The sequence below is a fragment of the Rhinatrema bivittatum genome, chromosome 17 (genome assembly GCF_901001135.1).
Source record: "Rhinatrema bivittatum chromosome 17, aRhiBiv1.1, whole genome shotgun sequence".
NCBI classification, from domain to species: Eukaryota; Metazoa; Chordata; class Amphibia; order Gymnophiona; family Rhinatrematidae; genus Rhinatrema; species Rhinatrema bivittatum.
In genome coordinates, this window is record NC_042631.1 from 21366690 (window position 1) to 21381699 (window position 15010).

The following is a 15010-nucleotide window of genomic DNA, read 5'->3' on the forward strand; positions in this document are numbered from 1 at the left end:
TGCTCTTACAAAACTGGTACACCCCTCCCTCCTCTGCCTAAACCCTAACTCCCAGCCCACAGTCGAGTCTGGGAACTGGGGCCATCTAGTGGTGATCCCAGGGAGGTCCCCACATATTACATCACTTACACTAAATCAAGTATCTATGCAAGGCAAAGGGTGTTAGGGATGCGCTGCCATTTGAAATGATGGAAAACATTTGGTTTTTGTGTCGTATCCATCCTGTAATGTCACGACTTGGGTCATGCCGTAAAGGCGATCTATAAATTATTACTTTTTTTTTTTTTTTTTTTAAATGTCATTTAATTTCTCTCATTTTAGCAGGCACAAAACAAAGAGGAAATTAGTAGAAAAGGAATGGAAAAACATTTTCCCCCATGCACACCCCTAATGGACATGTCTATTAAAAAAGAATAAGTAATGAAGATGCCTTAGCATTTCAAGAGCAAGACCTACATTAACACAACACCTGGTGTCACAGGTCAGGGCTTTGATTTCAGCACGGACTTGCAGGAGTGCGGCTCGTCTTCTACCCGCCAGCCAACGCAGATGTGCAGGGAGAGGAGAGGAAGGACCCATTGGAAAGAGGCAGACTAGGCAGGACTGTGCTCTTCCTTGTGCCAATCTTTCCTCTCCCAGTGCTGGTGGCTCTGTACCCGTCTAGCAGTCCACGCTAGGGAGATGCAGGCAACACAGGGGCCAGAGCGCAGATAGCAAGACAGAAACGGTCCCTTTTCCAACCGGATATATATAAGTGGCAACGCCAAGCAGCCCATCTACAAGAGTCGCGTGGAAAGTTTGTGCATGCAACCAGCTTTCAAAAAGTAAAAACTACCCGCAGAGTTTTCCTTTCAAAATTAGGCGATGCAAGGTAACACACGCACACAAAACATGGGCATACTCTGCACCTATTAGGGCGGGCGGTCAGCCGGGGGGGGGCATAATAGCAAATCACGACAGATAAAGACCCAAACTGTCCATCCGGTCTGCCCATGTACGTCTCCTCCCCTGATCCAAATGCAGCACTGGGAAAGCCCCTTAGTCCGCCAGCTAAAAAAGGACACCCGGGCAGAAGCAGCAACTTTCAGCCCAGTCAGTCAATTCACCTAGGGTAATGGTCCTGAAAGTTGGTCATCGCAGGAGCATCTGAACATAGAAATTCTGCACATCGCAGCTTGAACAGCAAAGTGCATGTCAGGTGGAAAAAAAAAAAAAAAAGCATCAGACAAAACCCAAGAACACATTTCCTCATCAATCACCAACCACGTTTCCCAATGACGAACTTCTACTTTCATACACCAAGAAAGGATTCCTTTCAGATTGGGAAGTGCCGCATACAGGATAAATCCACTCTCTGCACCCTGCCGCTAGTACTCAGATCCGATCACGTGTGCCACAGAAAAGTCACCGCTGCCTGATGCTCAGATCCAGGCCAGCAATCTGGGGTCCGTCCTCAGCAGCAGGAAATCGCCAGCGATGGCCCTGAAGCGTGTAGGAGCTCCTTTCTGAGAACACGTGCAAGCATGAAGACCTCTTCTTCCCAGCTTACAACATGAGCCCTGGAGTGGGGCAATTAGTGAGCAGCATGCAGGGCATAGACAGCTGGATCCCTCTGCGTGGCACGCACATGGCACAGCTCCTCATCCTCCCCCTCCTGAGCTTCATCCTTCGAATCCTAGCTAATCCCCAGGCTAAGAGGGGAACTTTAAGACCTGCGCACATTTGCCGGCTCGCGTACGTGGACATGGCGATTTTATATCATACGCACCTATATGCACGTATACACGTGCCTGTTATAAAAATCAGCTATACGGCGTACACGTGCGCATGACTTTATATTGACACGTACATCTGCACGCAAACGCCACCTCGATCACGTAAATGGGGGGGGAATTTAGTAGATACGCACGCCAACGCAGTTACCCGTTTCCACAGTTCGCTCCCAGTAAAGGAGAAGACTTCCGAAGCCCCCTAGCAAACTCGCCTCCCTTTTACCCTATTAAACCAGACCTTTCAAACCCCCCGACTAGCCTAGTTTTTATTTTATTACTTACACGTCGTCCACAGCAGAAGTAAAGTTACGTGGAAGGGGACCCCGACGCGTTTGTGTATGTAAATACTTACACGCAGGCTTCGTGTTACAGACTCGGCCAGACCCCTTTTTTTTTTGCAGTTTTTGAGCTGTGCAAGTACCAGGAGGTACGAGAGTACTCGCGCGGTTTTTAACATCCGCGCGACACGTGCCGGGCTGAGTCGCGCGTGTTCTCTCCCAGCTTTGGCGCGCACAGCTCGTTTAAAATCCGCCGGTAAGCGAGCCAGGGAGAGCCACCGGATGTGCCTCATTCTGCGTGCGAGGAGCTCTGGCAGCGACAGCCGTCTGCCCACTTCACACCAACTTTCCCCTTCTCCTGCACTGCCTTGGAGAAGGAAGTGATGACTTCCTGTCTCTCCCTTTGTTTTAAAATTTGGGAGCAAAGAGATTGGTGGGGCTTTCAGCGCTTCCATAACTCTTCTGCTGGCCATACGAGTTCCTCTCCATGTCTCCACTGCCTGCCCCAGGGAGGCTGCTGTGCTACACAACGTTTTTGTCAATGGAGGTGCATCCTGGGCTTCAAAAGGTTTGGAACCCGTGGCCCAACAATTTTAATTTCATGCATCCCGAAAAAAGGTGTGTGTGTGTGGGGGGGGGGGGGGGGGGGGTGGTGAATAAAATCCATAGAAAAATAATTAAGCAAGCAAAAGCTTATGAAGAACGTGCCTTGGGTTTTTAGCCTGAAAGTGGTAAAATTAGTGTGTGAGCACATCATGGGATGCCCAGTGAGAACTGATCTTTCACCCATTGTACGTCATCATTTTAGGTGTTTTCTTGGACATCTTCATGCTTGCACGTGTTCTTGCATTGAAGGCAGAACAAAAAAGCATTATAGAATAAGACTTATTTTTCTAAACTGATGCTGTTTACAAACACACAGCCTAAGATGGTCATAACAGTAATTCTTAAACAAATCCATGCTCTCCTTTTGTTAATGGAAGTCAATTTAGTGTTGCTGGATATATTTTGGACATACCAAATGACCTCCCCTACATAGGAACACTGCTCTCCAATTGAAGAGCAGCAGTTGTAAAATAGTTGCTTCGCAGGCAGAATACTTGGGCCATAGAAAAGTCTGCAGTCAAAATCTGATCTGTTTGGCGACCAAAATAAGGGGAATGGAACAGCTCCCCTATGAGGAAAGACTAAAGAGGTTAGGATTTTTCAGCTTGGAGAAGAGACGGCTGAGGAGGGATATGATAGAGGTGTTTAAAATCATGAGAGGTCTAGAACAGGTAGATGTGAATCGGTTATTTACTCTTTCAGATAATAGACTAGGGGGCACTCCATGAAGTTAGCATGTGGCACATTTAAAACTAATCGGAGAAAGTTCTTTTTCACAAAACGCACAATTAAACTCTGGAATTTGTTGCCAGAAGATGTGGTTAGTGCAGTTAGTATAGCTGCGTTTAAAAAAGGATTGGATAAGTTCTTGGAGGAGAAGTTTGCCATTAATTAAGTTGACTTAGATAATAACCACCGCTATTACTAGCAATGGTAACATGGAATAAACTTAGTTTTTGGGTACTTGCCAGGTTCTTGTGGCCTGGATTGGCCACTGTTGGAAACAGGATGCTGGGCTTGATGGACCCTTGGTCTGACCCAGTATGGCATGTTCTTATGTTCTAGTGCAATTGCATAGGCAATTCAGAAATAAAAAGATTCAGTGAAGAGTGGTGTAGACCCTTTTTAGGATAATGACAGTGAACCCTGAGCTCAGCTGTCAAACATCTAAGACTGGTGGGTGCCAGCTGGGATTAGCACCCTTTTGAGTACCAGTAGAGCTGAAAAGTTAGCCAGATAAGGCAGGGTAGGATGGGGGTGTTGCGCAGTTGGGCCTGCTAGCCCAAAAACTTAAAGGCCGCTATTCGGCTGTCCTAAGGCGAGCCAGATATACTTATCTGGCTAACTTTTAAATAGCTGTGGATATTCAGCACCCAGCTATGCCACAGCATAGGAAAACACATTTAGCTGGATAAGTTTGTCCAACTAACTTCGCTAGGCCGCCCCACAGCTGAATATCCACCTCTCATTCCTAGCACGAGCTTTGGAGTGGGGTGACTAATGGACAGCATGCAGAGCACGGATAGCTGGGCACCTGTGTGTGGCACGCGCACACACACACACACACACACATCGTACACAGTGCCGCCTCCTCAGCATCGTCCTTCAATCCTTCCAGCTGCTGGCCGAGCATGACAGGGAAAGCATGCACCAAGCACTGGATCCGAACTTGTTCTGCAGCCGGGGGGGGGGGGAGCTCTGGCAGCCAAAATGCCACAGTCAAGGCAATTAACCAAGCCATTTTGCCTGCATCACACCGACTTCTTTTTTCTGCACTCATATATAGAAGGAAGTGCTCCATTCTGATGACTTCATGTGTGTCTCTGCCCTCTCTCTCCCTGTGTTTGCAAATTTAGGAGAGAAACTAGGGGGGGGGGGGGTGTTTCAGCGTTTCCGTGGCTCTTCCTTTGGCCACACAAGTTCTCTCCATGTCCACATTGCCTGCCCCATGGAGGTTGCTGTGCCAAATCCCATTTTTGTTAATCTAAGTGTGCTTTGGGCTTCAAAAGGTTGCAAAAAAAATGTTGCTTTAAGGGCCTGATTTACTAAGATTGTTTCCCTCAGAGACACAGAATGGGAAACCAGCCTTAGCAAATCAAATCGTAACTACGTTCCAACTATTGTTGCTTTTTTTTTTTCCTTTTCTACCACAAAGCGCTCACTAGTGCCACTGAATTCTGCAGGTCAAGTGACTCATTGATATTAAGGACGCGTCATGTGTGAAGAAAAAGGAGAAGTGCACGGGAAGAGAGGCTGAGAAAAGAACAGAAACTTAAAAAAAAAAACGGCACAGCCTTTCCGGGCCCACTGAAAAATGTCACGAGAGTTTCAACGAAGGGGGAGTTCATGCTGACGAGTCCCACAGCCTCGAGGGAACTCTGTGAACGGTTAAATCCTAGCAAGCTCACAGGGAGTGGCCAGGAAACTCAAGAGAAGAAACTCAACCCTCCTGTCTTTGCAGGCTTCCTGTGCACAACTGAATCGGGATTTGCCGGGCAACCTAAGGAAGTTATTTAAAAAGCCTGCTTCGGGGCGAATGCAATAAACTCCAGCGTGAGCATGCTAAAATTAGCAAGCCACGTAGGAAGGCCTCTACACGACATTAGCACGAGCATCCAAATGAAAGAATGTCCTATGCATAATGAGGGGTTACCACTCGCCACACTATCTTTTCAGGGTTTGTTAAATGCTAGTCATTTAAACCTTCCTGGGACTGGTGTTCATGTAATTTGAGCCTGTTATTTACAGAGGGGAAAAAAAAAAAAGATAAGTGTGAGCTCGCTGAACTGAGCATGCTCAGCCCTCTCTCAACTCCTCCTGCTGGCTACTAGGGGACATACAAAGACAGCGCTCTTTAAAGCCACGATTAAAAAAAGGCTTCTGTTCACAAGGCAGTAAGGTCACAATGCAGAGCTCAGTTTTCAAAGCAGTTTGCCTAGGTATGAAACGCGCTTTAGCAGAGAGTCAGCCATCTGAGAACTCCCCACCCTCAAGGTGGCCAAAAGTGTGAACGCTGATTCACAATGCATGCAACTTTCCGCCACACCGAGAGGAAGGGGAGGAAAAAGTATGCACACGGACGGCGGTTTCAAATCTTCGCGCACAACTTGTCCAGCAAAATTCTACCCGCAATAAAGGCAGGTGCAAGCAACCATGCGTGCTTTCAAAGAGCAAGTGCACACGTACCTTCACTTTGAGAATTGGTGCAAAGCCTGCAGGTATAAAGCACACGCAGTTTCTCGCAGTGCAACATCCCAAATTTGGCAAAAGAAATATGAACATATTTGCAACGACTTATGCTTATAAAAAACTCATCATCATCATCATCACTGCAACATAGGCCTAAACCTGTTTCAATAGCAGTGATCCACTTCTCTTATTACCTGCAACTATCACAGGCCAGCAGGTATTGATAAGCCTCTTCCAAGGACACAGCCCTACTTTAACCCATCTACTGAGAGACACTGGCTGCAAGCTTCTCATCTTACCCCTCTTCAACTCTTCCTTCACTTTCTCAAAAGCTCCCAGTCACAAAGCAGCATGAACAGAGGGATCTAATGCTACTGAACCTGGTTAACCATCAGGCCAGTCGCTAGGACAATGACGACAATTATGTACGATAATTTTAAGACGTCTTTTCAGTTTAGTCTTTACTTTATAAGCATGCCTTCAGAGAGTAGTGTACAGAAGAATGAATGCAGTCCCTTATGATTCTATAGTGTTAGAGCTTAAGGATGTGGTATAGCGGTGTCTCTTATGGTATTTTGTTCTATATTTTATGAATGTGAATTTTGTAAGCCACCTAGAGCTATGAATAGTCAGTATATATGTTGTGATGTAAATAAATAACTATTGGGAGTCAAAGTGGCGCAATTCCCAAAATGAAGATGTAGTTCCAGGCTCTTAGAGACCCATCAATTCGGTAGTTAAATATCTGAAACATTATGGCACCTGAGCTCATACAGGTCAACTGTGTGCTGAGAAGCCACTTCCTCATAGAACAATATTTCCATGGGGCAGCAACAGGGCATATAGCTATAGATCGAGACACTACAAATTGCATACAGGTACACTAAATCCAAGTGGCTGAGGCAATGTTTAAAAAATACACACATACCACACTTATCCCACGTTAAGCGCCAAATACGCTTAAGGTGTTTCTCCACGAACACAAAAATACCACACCAGACTTTTATAAAGCAAATTTCAAATTTTTTTTTTTATTGTATATCAATAAGCAATACAGGTATCCCTGGGAGATATAGAATAGAAGCAATTCTCTGGCCAAGCATGCATGAGAAGCACTACTCTGTCTCTCTTTGTACATTAGTGAGTTCTTTTTATAGGCAGAACATGCAATCTGAAGTAAATCCTTAAATTGCATGAACCTATGGGAGTATCACCTACACAGTTTCTCATGTCATAAGAGACAAATTAGACTTATGTTATCCTGATCCCCTTCCCAAATTGGGGCCTAATCGCCTGGTGGTTTATATCAATCTTCTGTTAGTCCTGTCATTTTTTCATCCTCGGGGAGATCTTCATGGCTTAAGCAGTTTTTTTTTTTCAAGTGCCACTGTAGTTGAAATTTTACCCTGAGATTCTGACCTTTTCCTTCTGCTTATTGTGACCCTCTGACTCTCCATCACAAGTTGCATATCCATTCATGTTCATTCTCCAGTTTTTTCTCTGTCCTTTATTTCCTGGCTACTCTAGCCTCCAAGTTCATTCCCCCTGTTATTTGTATCTGCGCTTTGGCCTTCTTGTTATATGGTTTTTTGTTAAGTTAACCCCCAAGTTTGATGTAAACCGGCCTGATATGAAGCTTGTCATGAAGTTCGGTATAGAAAAATGTTAAATAAATAAATAAAGTTCTGGACAGCCTCTGCTGTTGTCCAGATGTCTCCTAGAATTTCTCCAGGTCAGGCTCAATAAGGCATTTAGAGTTCATGTAGCCAGAACTGCCAGCAGGCCAAGGCAGCAGAGGATTCTGGGTAAGTCACAGTCTCCATGTTGATCTCAGACTCAGGCACACATATCACCCAGAAGTGTTGGTTGCAGAAGCAGAATACTTTTCTTGCGACTGCCGAGAAAAGTTTTCTATGCTTTGTTCTATTATTAAATCTCCAGTGTACTATGTACTTTCTATCTAGATTACTAGTGAAGTTAAAAGCTTTAAAACAGAGACAACAATGCTAAAGTCAATTTTAAAATCTTCCTGTGACAACACATCTGAAAGCACCTTCTCATTTCCTAATTTTCAAAGCCAACAGATAGAGTTGCGCCATAGCAATGTTACTGATCAAACCAACAAGAGAACTACTGAAACTGCACAGCCAGATCCCCTGGCACCTAAAGGCAATTCCTTGCCTAGAAAGCTGAGAAGAACCATTTCCAGTTCTTGCCACACCATGTTTAACATCCACAAAAAAAATCTGCCAAGCTTTTATTTTAAAAGTCAAGAAAATGTTGGCATTATCTAAAGCCAGAGACTCATAATACCCCTTCCCATTTACTCTCATTCAATGTTTCGTATCTCTGAGCCTTGGATTCCCAAAATTATTCCAGTGCCTGAACAAGTCCAGAACAGACAATATCATGATGTACGACAATAGTAGCACAAAATACTATTCCAAGTCACAAGTCACACTTATTTTCAGTGTTTAAATGCTGAAAATGTAAAAGTGCATTGCTTGGATGCATTATTACAGACTCTTCTTGTTTTTTCCCCAATAGTTAAGTGTTCATCATCTTGTTGTTTGAATAAGTGACAATATGGTGAACTTATTTTCTATCGACACATTTAAGGATTTGTCTCTAGAATATGAGTGATCATAAAGAAAAGAAGTGCCATACTGGGTCAGACCAAAGGTCCATTAAGCCCAAACAGTGGCCAAGCCAGGTCACAAATAGCTGGTAGGATCCCAAGGAACTGTCCAATCCTTCTTGCTCATAACCAAATAAGTAGTGGCTTCCCTATGTCTAAATGGCTAAATAGTGGTTTAACTACTTTTCTTCCAGCAAATTGTCCAAGCCCTTTTTAAATCCAGCTATGCTAACTGCTTTCACCACATTCTCTGGTCATACCTGAATCCATATTGAAGTTCCAAAAGGCAGAATATAAGTCAAATAAATATTAAAAAGTACTGGTCCTATCTCCACTATTTACCTTTCTCCGTTCAGTCTTACTCTCCATTTTCCTATCCTTTAACCAGTTACCAATCTACAATAGGACATTGCCTCCTATCATATGACAATTTCCAGATGAGGCTCACATGAGAAACTTTAACAAATACACTGTCTGGGTTTTCAAAAGGTATCAATCGATTCACCCATTTAAAACTAATCGGAGAAAGTTCTTTTTTACTCAACGCACAATTAAACTCTGGAATTTGTTGCCAGAGAATGTGGTTAGTGCAGTTAGTATAGCTGTGTTTAAAAAAGGATTGGATAAGTTCTTGGAGGAGAAGTCCATTACCTGCTATTACGTTCACTTAGAGAATAGCCACTGCCATTAGCAATGGTTACATGGAATAGACTTAGGTTTTGGGTACTTGCCAGGTTCTTATGGCCTGGATTGGCCACTGTTGGAAACAGGATGCTGGGCTTGATGGACCCTTGGTCTGACCCAGTATGGCATTTTCTTATGTTCTTATGTAGAAGAGAATAACTACAGATAAGGTTAAGATATGAGCTAGAATGTAAGAAATTAACTGAGTTGCAAATACAGTAAATAATAAAGTGGTCATTCAGTAAATCAGATAGTAAGAGGAGTACAAGAGTACAAGTGCATATGTGATAAGGTAAGCACCTAGTTCAGAGGTAGGAAGAATTCAATAGGATTCGCCTGGTGGTTCGCAGAATGTGGGCTCCTGATCAAGAAGTCAGGTAAACATTACCCTCAAAGAATATGTCCAGCATAGGTATCTCCTCAGTAAAAAGTGAAGCAAATAATTCATTTAGTTTTTCTGCTAGGGCCTGATCTTCCTTGACTATCCCTTTTGCACATCAATCATTTAGTGGTTCAACTGACTCCCTCACAGGATTCTTGCTTCAAATATACTTGAAAAAGGTTTTTTGTCTCTCTGGCAATCTTCTTTTCAAATTCCCTTTTGGCCTGCCTTAATACTTTCCATCTAACTTGACAGTGCATTCTTATTTCCTTCATTTGGATCCTCCTAGTATTTGAAGGATGTCTTTTTGGCTTTAATAGCTTCTTTCACCTCACCATTTAACCACGCTGCCAGTTGGCTGATCTTACCTTTTCTAATGCATGGAATACATTTTTTCTGAACTTCCAAAATGTTTTTAAACAGCAATCATTCTCATGCAAGCTCGTAACTGCTACTTTTAGTTTTTTTCTAAATTTATCAATAAAGTTTTGAAAATGTAAAATTAAGCTGGGTGTCTTGCTTTCTTATGGAGTTCCATTTCAAGATTCTTATGGTTACCAGATGACTGCAGCTCATCAGGAACAGGCTGAACTAGTCCTGGATTAGCCCTATTATATGTAGGTTCTTCCAGGACCCACTAACACCTCCTAAGATTTAAGGACCAGATCATAGCTTACAAAACACACTCTTCCAGACCCTATCAAGCAATACCTGAAACTAATAAACTCAAAGTGAAATTCCTGCTTAAAAAAAAAACTATTGCAGAAATGTTAAATATTTCACTCTATATTTGTATTCCTCAAATGCATAAATCATGCATTTATTTCAAAGCATAGATTTTATAGAAGAGTGATATATCACTTACTGTTTTAAAATGCCAGCATGTGCATTGATAAAATATACCCAATTTGTACTTTAGTTATGCTTAAATTTGTAGATAGTTTAGACCATGGCTGTAGAGGTCACCGCCCTCCAAAACTCCTGAAATGATTAAGGGCCTGATTCATTAAACTCTTCTCAGACACAAAATGGCAGTGGGGGAGCCCTGGTGAAACTGTCCCTACATGATCTCATCCTCTTCCAGGATACAGTACTCATTCACAGAGAAGATACCACACCCCAAGGACAAGGCTCCTCTTGCCCGGAGCCGAGTAGCTATGCTTCAATATAACTCTTATTATTCACCGACACAGAAGTATCCTTTAGCGTCCAAAAAATGATTAAAGCTGGCTTAGTTTCTAAAACTGATGTAATCCCCCTGAGGACAGATATAAATGCTACCAGACGTAATTTCTCTACTTCTTTTAAGTGTTATTGTCCAACTTCTTGCAGCCTCGTTAGTTCCATTACTAAATGGCCTTCGATATGCCAGGACGATGGACGTTGCAGGTAGACCCGCGGCCATGGTTACAAACAAGAAAACTTGCTATTTAGAAGCTGCCACAAATCAGGGAATGAGTTTCGCATGAAAGTAGCATATACACACGCAAGTTGCTTGAACTCGCGTGATTGCTATTTTATAAACATCAAAAATACAGATGGTGTTTCGGTTTTCTGTGCACGTCTACCTGCACAACAAGGGGGCGAGGCCAAGAGAAATGAGCATAAAAGTTGCTATTTCATATGAGATTTACAGGAATAAATTAGGCAACATTCACACAGCTAATTATCTAGCGCAACTGATGTCAGACAGGTCAGATTTGGGTGAACTGGGAGGGCATGTGCCGATGGATGTATCGGCAAACCGATGATTTCAGTTACATGCACATGCTTAAAATATACCTTTCTCCACATATAAATCAGGGTTTTATGTGAACACACTTTTATGCAGAAAATATAGGCACATAGGTTTATAAAATAGGTAGAAAAAAGTACACGCATTGCCGATATTTGCCCTTGACCAGACATATGCACGTATATTAGGAGTAGACAATCACATTTTATAACCTGCGTGGACCAGGTACGTGCAGGTTATAAAATACTGAGCAGCTAAACACGCACGTATGGGGCCGCAAGGAGTCGTTTGAAAGTTATCCTCCCTTTCACTGTCTGGAGTGTAAAGTTAGCCAGGAAAAAAGTATCCAGCTAACTTTGGAGATATATTCAATAATGCAGCTGCACCACTACACATAGCCGCTGTCTTCACATTAGCCGGCTAACTTTAGGGCAGCTCTTCAGCCTGACCAGACTTATGGGCTGATACAGTAAACTACGTGGTAGAGCGGGCGAGCGCCCGCTCTCCCGGTGCACGCACAGGCCACTCTCCTGTGTGCACGATTCAGTAACTTAATTTATTTAAAATTAGGGCCTGTGGTAAAAAGAGGCGCTAGGGACACTAGCACGTCCCTAGCGCCTCTTTTTTTGACGGAAGTGGTGGCTGTCAGCAAATTTGACAGCCGACGCTCAATTTTGCCGGTATCTGTTCTCAAACCCGCTGACAGCCACGGGTTCGGAATCCGGACATCGGCAAAATTGAGCGTCCGGTTTTCAACCCGCGAGCCCATTTTACATTTTTTTTTTTTTAAACTTTTGCGGCCTCCGACTTAATATCATCATGATATTAAGTCAGAGGGTGCACAGAAAAGCAGTTATTAACTGCTTTTCTGTGCACTTCCCCGGCGCCGGCAAAAGTTAACTCCTACCTTTGGGTAGGCGCTAATTTCTTAAAGTAAAATGTTACGGGCACTATTAGTCTCGGGGGGTTGGACGTGCGTTTTCGACGCGCTATTACCCCATACTAAATAAGGGGTAAAGCTAGCGTGTCAAACGCGCATCCAAATGCCGGTTAACAGTACTGTATCAGCCTGTTAGTTGGCTAAGTTAGCCGGCTAACTTTGAATATCAGAGTTAGACAGATAACTTAGCTAACAACTCCTCCTACTTATGCTCCCAGAATGCACCTAACTAAAATATACCTTTCCAGTCACAACAATTGCGAGATTTCATAGTAGCCAGTTATTAAAATATTTGTGGGCTGCACTATCCCTTCTTCTAGGTGGCTAAGCTTAAATCATACATTTCAACAAACACAGACATACGGGCCCGCAGAGTATTCAAATATTAAATGCCTTCCACCAGAGACTTTAATCCACCCAAGTGTTGGAAGGATGAAAGGTGCGCATTATTGCCTGGGGACCACAACCTCTCTCACCAGGAAGCATCCTCCCTATCAGTCAAGAAGGAAATGACTTGCACCCTTTTGTCCTTCCCTAAGCTAAACAATCGTTTTATATATTTTTAAGTTCGTTCAAAATCTCTGGACTTGCCAAAGCTCCTTATCTGTGGCGCAAGGGATAGGCAGCTGGAAACCGAAAGCCCAAACACTTCCCAGGCTGAAACTCACTCAGAAGTCCTCCATGGGCTGCAAGCGGCGAAGGTGAACGGGGCTTACCTCTTCCGGAACGATGACTAGTGGGTATTTGTCTTCTGACAAGAAGATGAAAATAGTCCAGACTTTAAATGCATCATCTTCACTGATGAGCAAGGGACTTTTTGTCAGGTTTTTTTTGGCACACAAAGTCCAGCACATCCTATTGAACTCAATTTTGTCAAACTTCCCTTGAACCTAAATGATGGGAGAAAAAAAAAATATATGTACATATATTGAAAAAATAAATTTCTACAGTGATCTGGCATTTCACAAGGCTGTGTACAGAAAGTGATAAGGAAGTCTAGGTTATATGTGCTTTAAAGCCATGGAAGCTTCACATGTCATAGCATCAGCCTGTCTGATGTGTGGCTCTTCCACACGCTCTTGCTTTTACTTATAGGTCAGCTTTCATTGAGATAAAAATGAATAGTTCAGCTGCAAGTCCTACTTTCATACTACTCTAAACCCATAATGCTAGGATTTCTAGATTAATGTTCACTGCATGCAATGGTAGAGTTACTGGAAATATTTCAGTAAGGTTTGCAAGACACTTTTGTAAGCTGCCAAATGAAAAAGAAACACCAAAATAACTTCCAACAACTATTCCTCAACTTGGTTCCTTGGGACGAAAACAGTGAAAAGCAGCAGAAAACCGAAATCCAATGAAGACACTTAAAGAAATCATCATTCATCTAAATAGCCAACAATATGGCACAGTGTGGATATATGCATAAGCTCTCTTGCACTAAGTTTAAGAGGTTTGGAATAAACTTGGTTTGCCCAGTTTTTTGCTGTTCAAAATAAATGAATTTCTTCAGTTAAAACATGCAGTCTTGCATCTTGATTACAAGGATAAAAAGCCGGCGGTCCCCAGACATGGGCTGTGTTTCGGGAAAACTGCGTCGGGAAGGACCCGTTAACTGTATAGTTTCAAATACAAAGGAACAGACATGCTAGGCACCGCCAGCTTTATCTGCATGTATTAATTCATTCATCAAGCCAAGTTTATTCCAAACCTCCTAGATCTGGTTTGGCTGTTTTCACCATTTTGGTTTTTAAGATCACTTTCACTACATAAAACTGGAAAGATATTGTGCATGCCAAATCCATAAGGATAATATATATTTTTATCTTCAGTTAAAACGCACTCCGTTACCTCCTGCATTTGTAGTTCGATCCCAAGAAGAAAAAAAAAAAACAGAAATCTGAGCATTTCATTTGCATGGACAAAGCAAAAAACAAAAAAAAAACCAAACCACCAACACTCCTACTGTAGAATAAAACTAAAACATATTAATGCTAGTCAGTCCTGTACAAAATAAATGAGTGGGGGAGGGAGATTTCTACTGTTCCTGTGGTCAAATTGTCAATCTTGGCTTCTTCCTTCAAGGCTTTTGCTTGCACAACAATGAAGGCCTTGTTACGGGGTAGCCAGTTTCCTTGTGCGCTAGATAAATAATTAATTTACATGCACAAGAGGAAGGCAAAACATCTTCAAAGCTGGACTTTGTCTCCCCGGGATGTGATTCACTGCACAGCAGAAATGCAGGGTAATTAAGAGAATTTCCCCTACCTATCTGTGCAGAGAGCCGCCCAGCATGCGAATGTGTACTTAATGAAGGTATCAAAAAAATCAGCCGACCCATGCCTCGGCCTTGATCGTTTGCAAGGAGGAAACCAGGGGAGGAACAAAAACGCGCTGGTGAACACCCAAGCTAAGGATTTTCCTTCCCCCACCCTGTGCCTCTGGCGTCAAGTCCCAAGCTGAACGCCGACCAGGGGCCCGGAGATCTCCACGGCTCCAAGCTCTTGAGCTTGGCTGCCAAGAGGCACAACTGAGAAAGCGAAATGCCGTGGCTGCCTGCCGTGGCTGCCGTCCCCGTTCAACGCCGCGCGAGGGGCGTGTCGTTAAAACGTTGTTCTGCAACGTCGCGCCCGAGGACGCCGTCACGTGACCCACCACAGCAGGGGGTGACGACAGTCTAACTTTACAAGCGGGATGGGTTCTTTAATAATAATAAGCATTGCTTGCGGGTACTGTAAATCCACTTTCCAGGCCACAGGGGTCCCCCTGCTTCAGATGGGCCCCTC

At 43.4% G+C, this 15010-nt stretch overlaps 1 protein-coding gene across 2 annotated transcripts in view; it reads right to left on the reverse strand.

The window, feature by feature from the left end:
• The window catches only part of SWAP70 (switching B cell complex subunit SWAP70), an 83388-nt gene that overhangs the window by 46154 nt on the left and 22224 nt on the right, over positions 1–15010 (reverse strand). For both annotated transcript variants that reach the window (XM_029582840.1, XM_029582839.1), the window contains exon 3: positions 12941–13114. In XM_029582840.1, coding sequence (XP_029438700.1) covers positions 12941–13114 — 174 coding nt within the window. The remainder of the gene's footprint in view (positions 1–12940; positions 13115–15010) is intronic.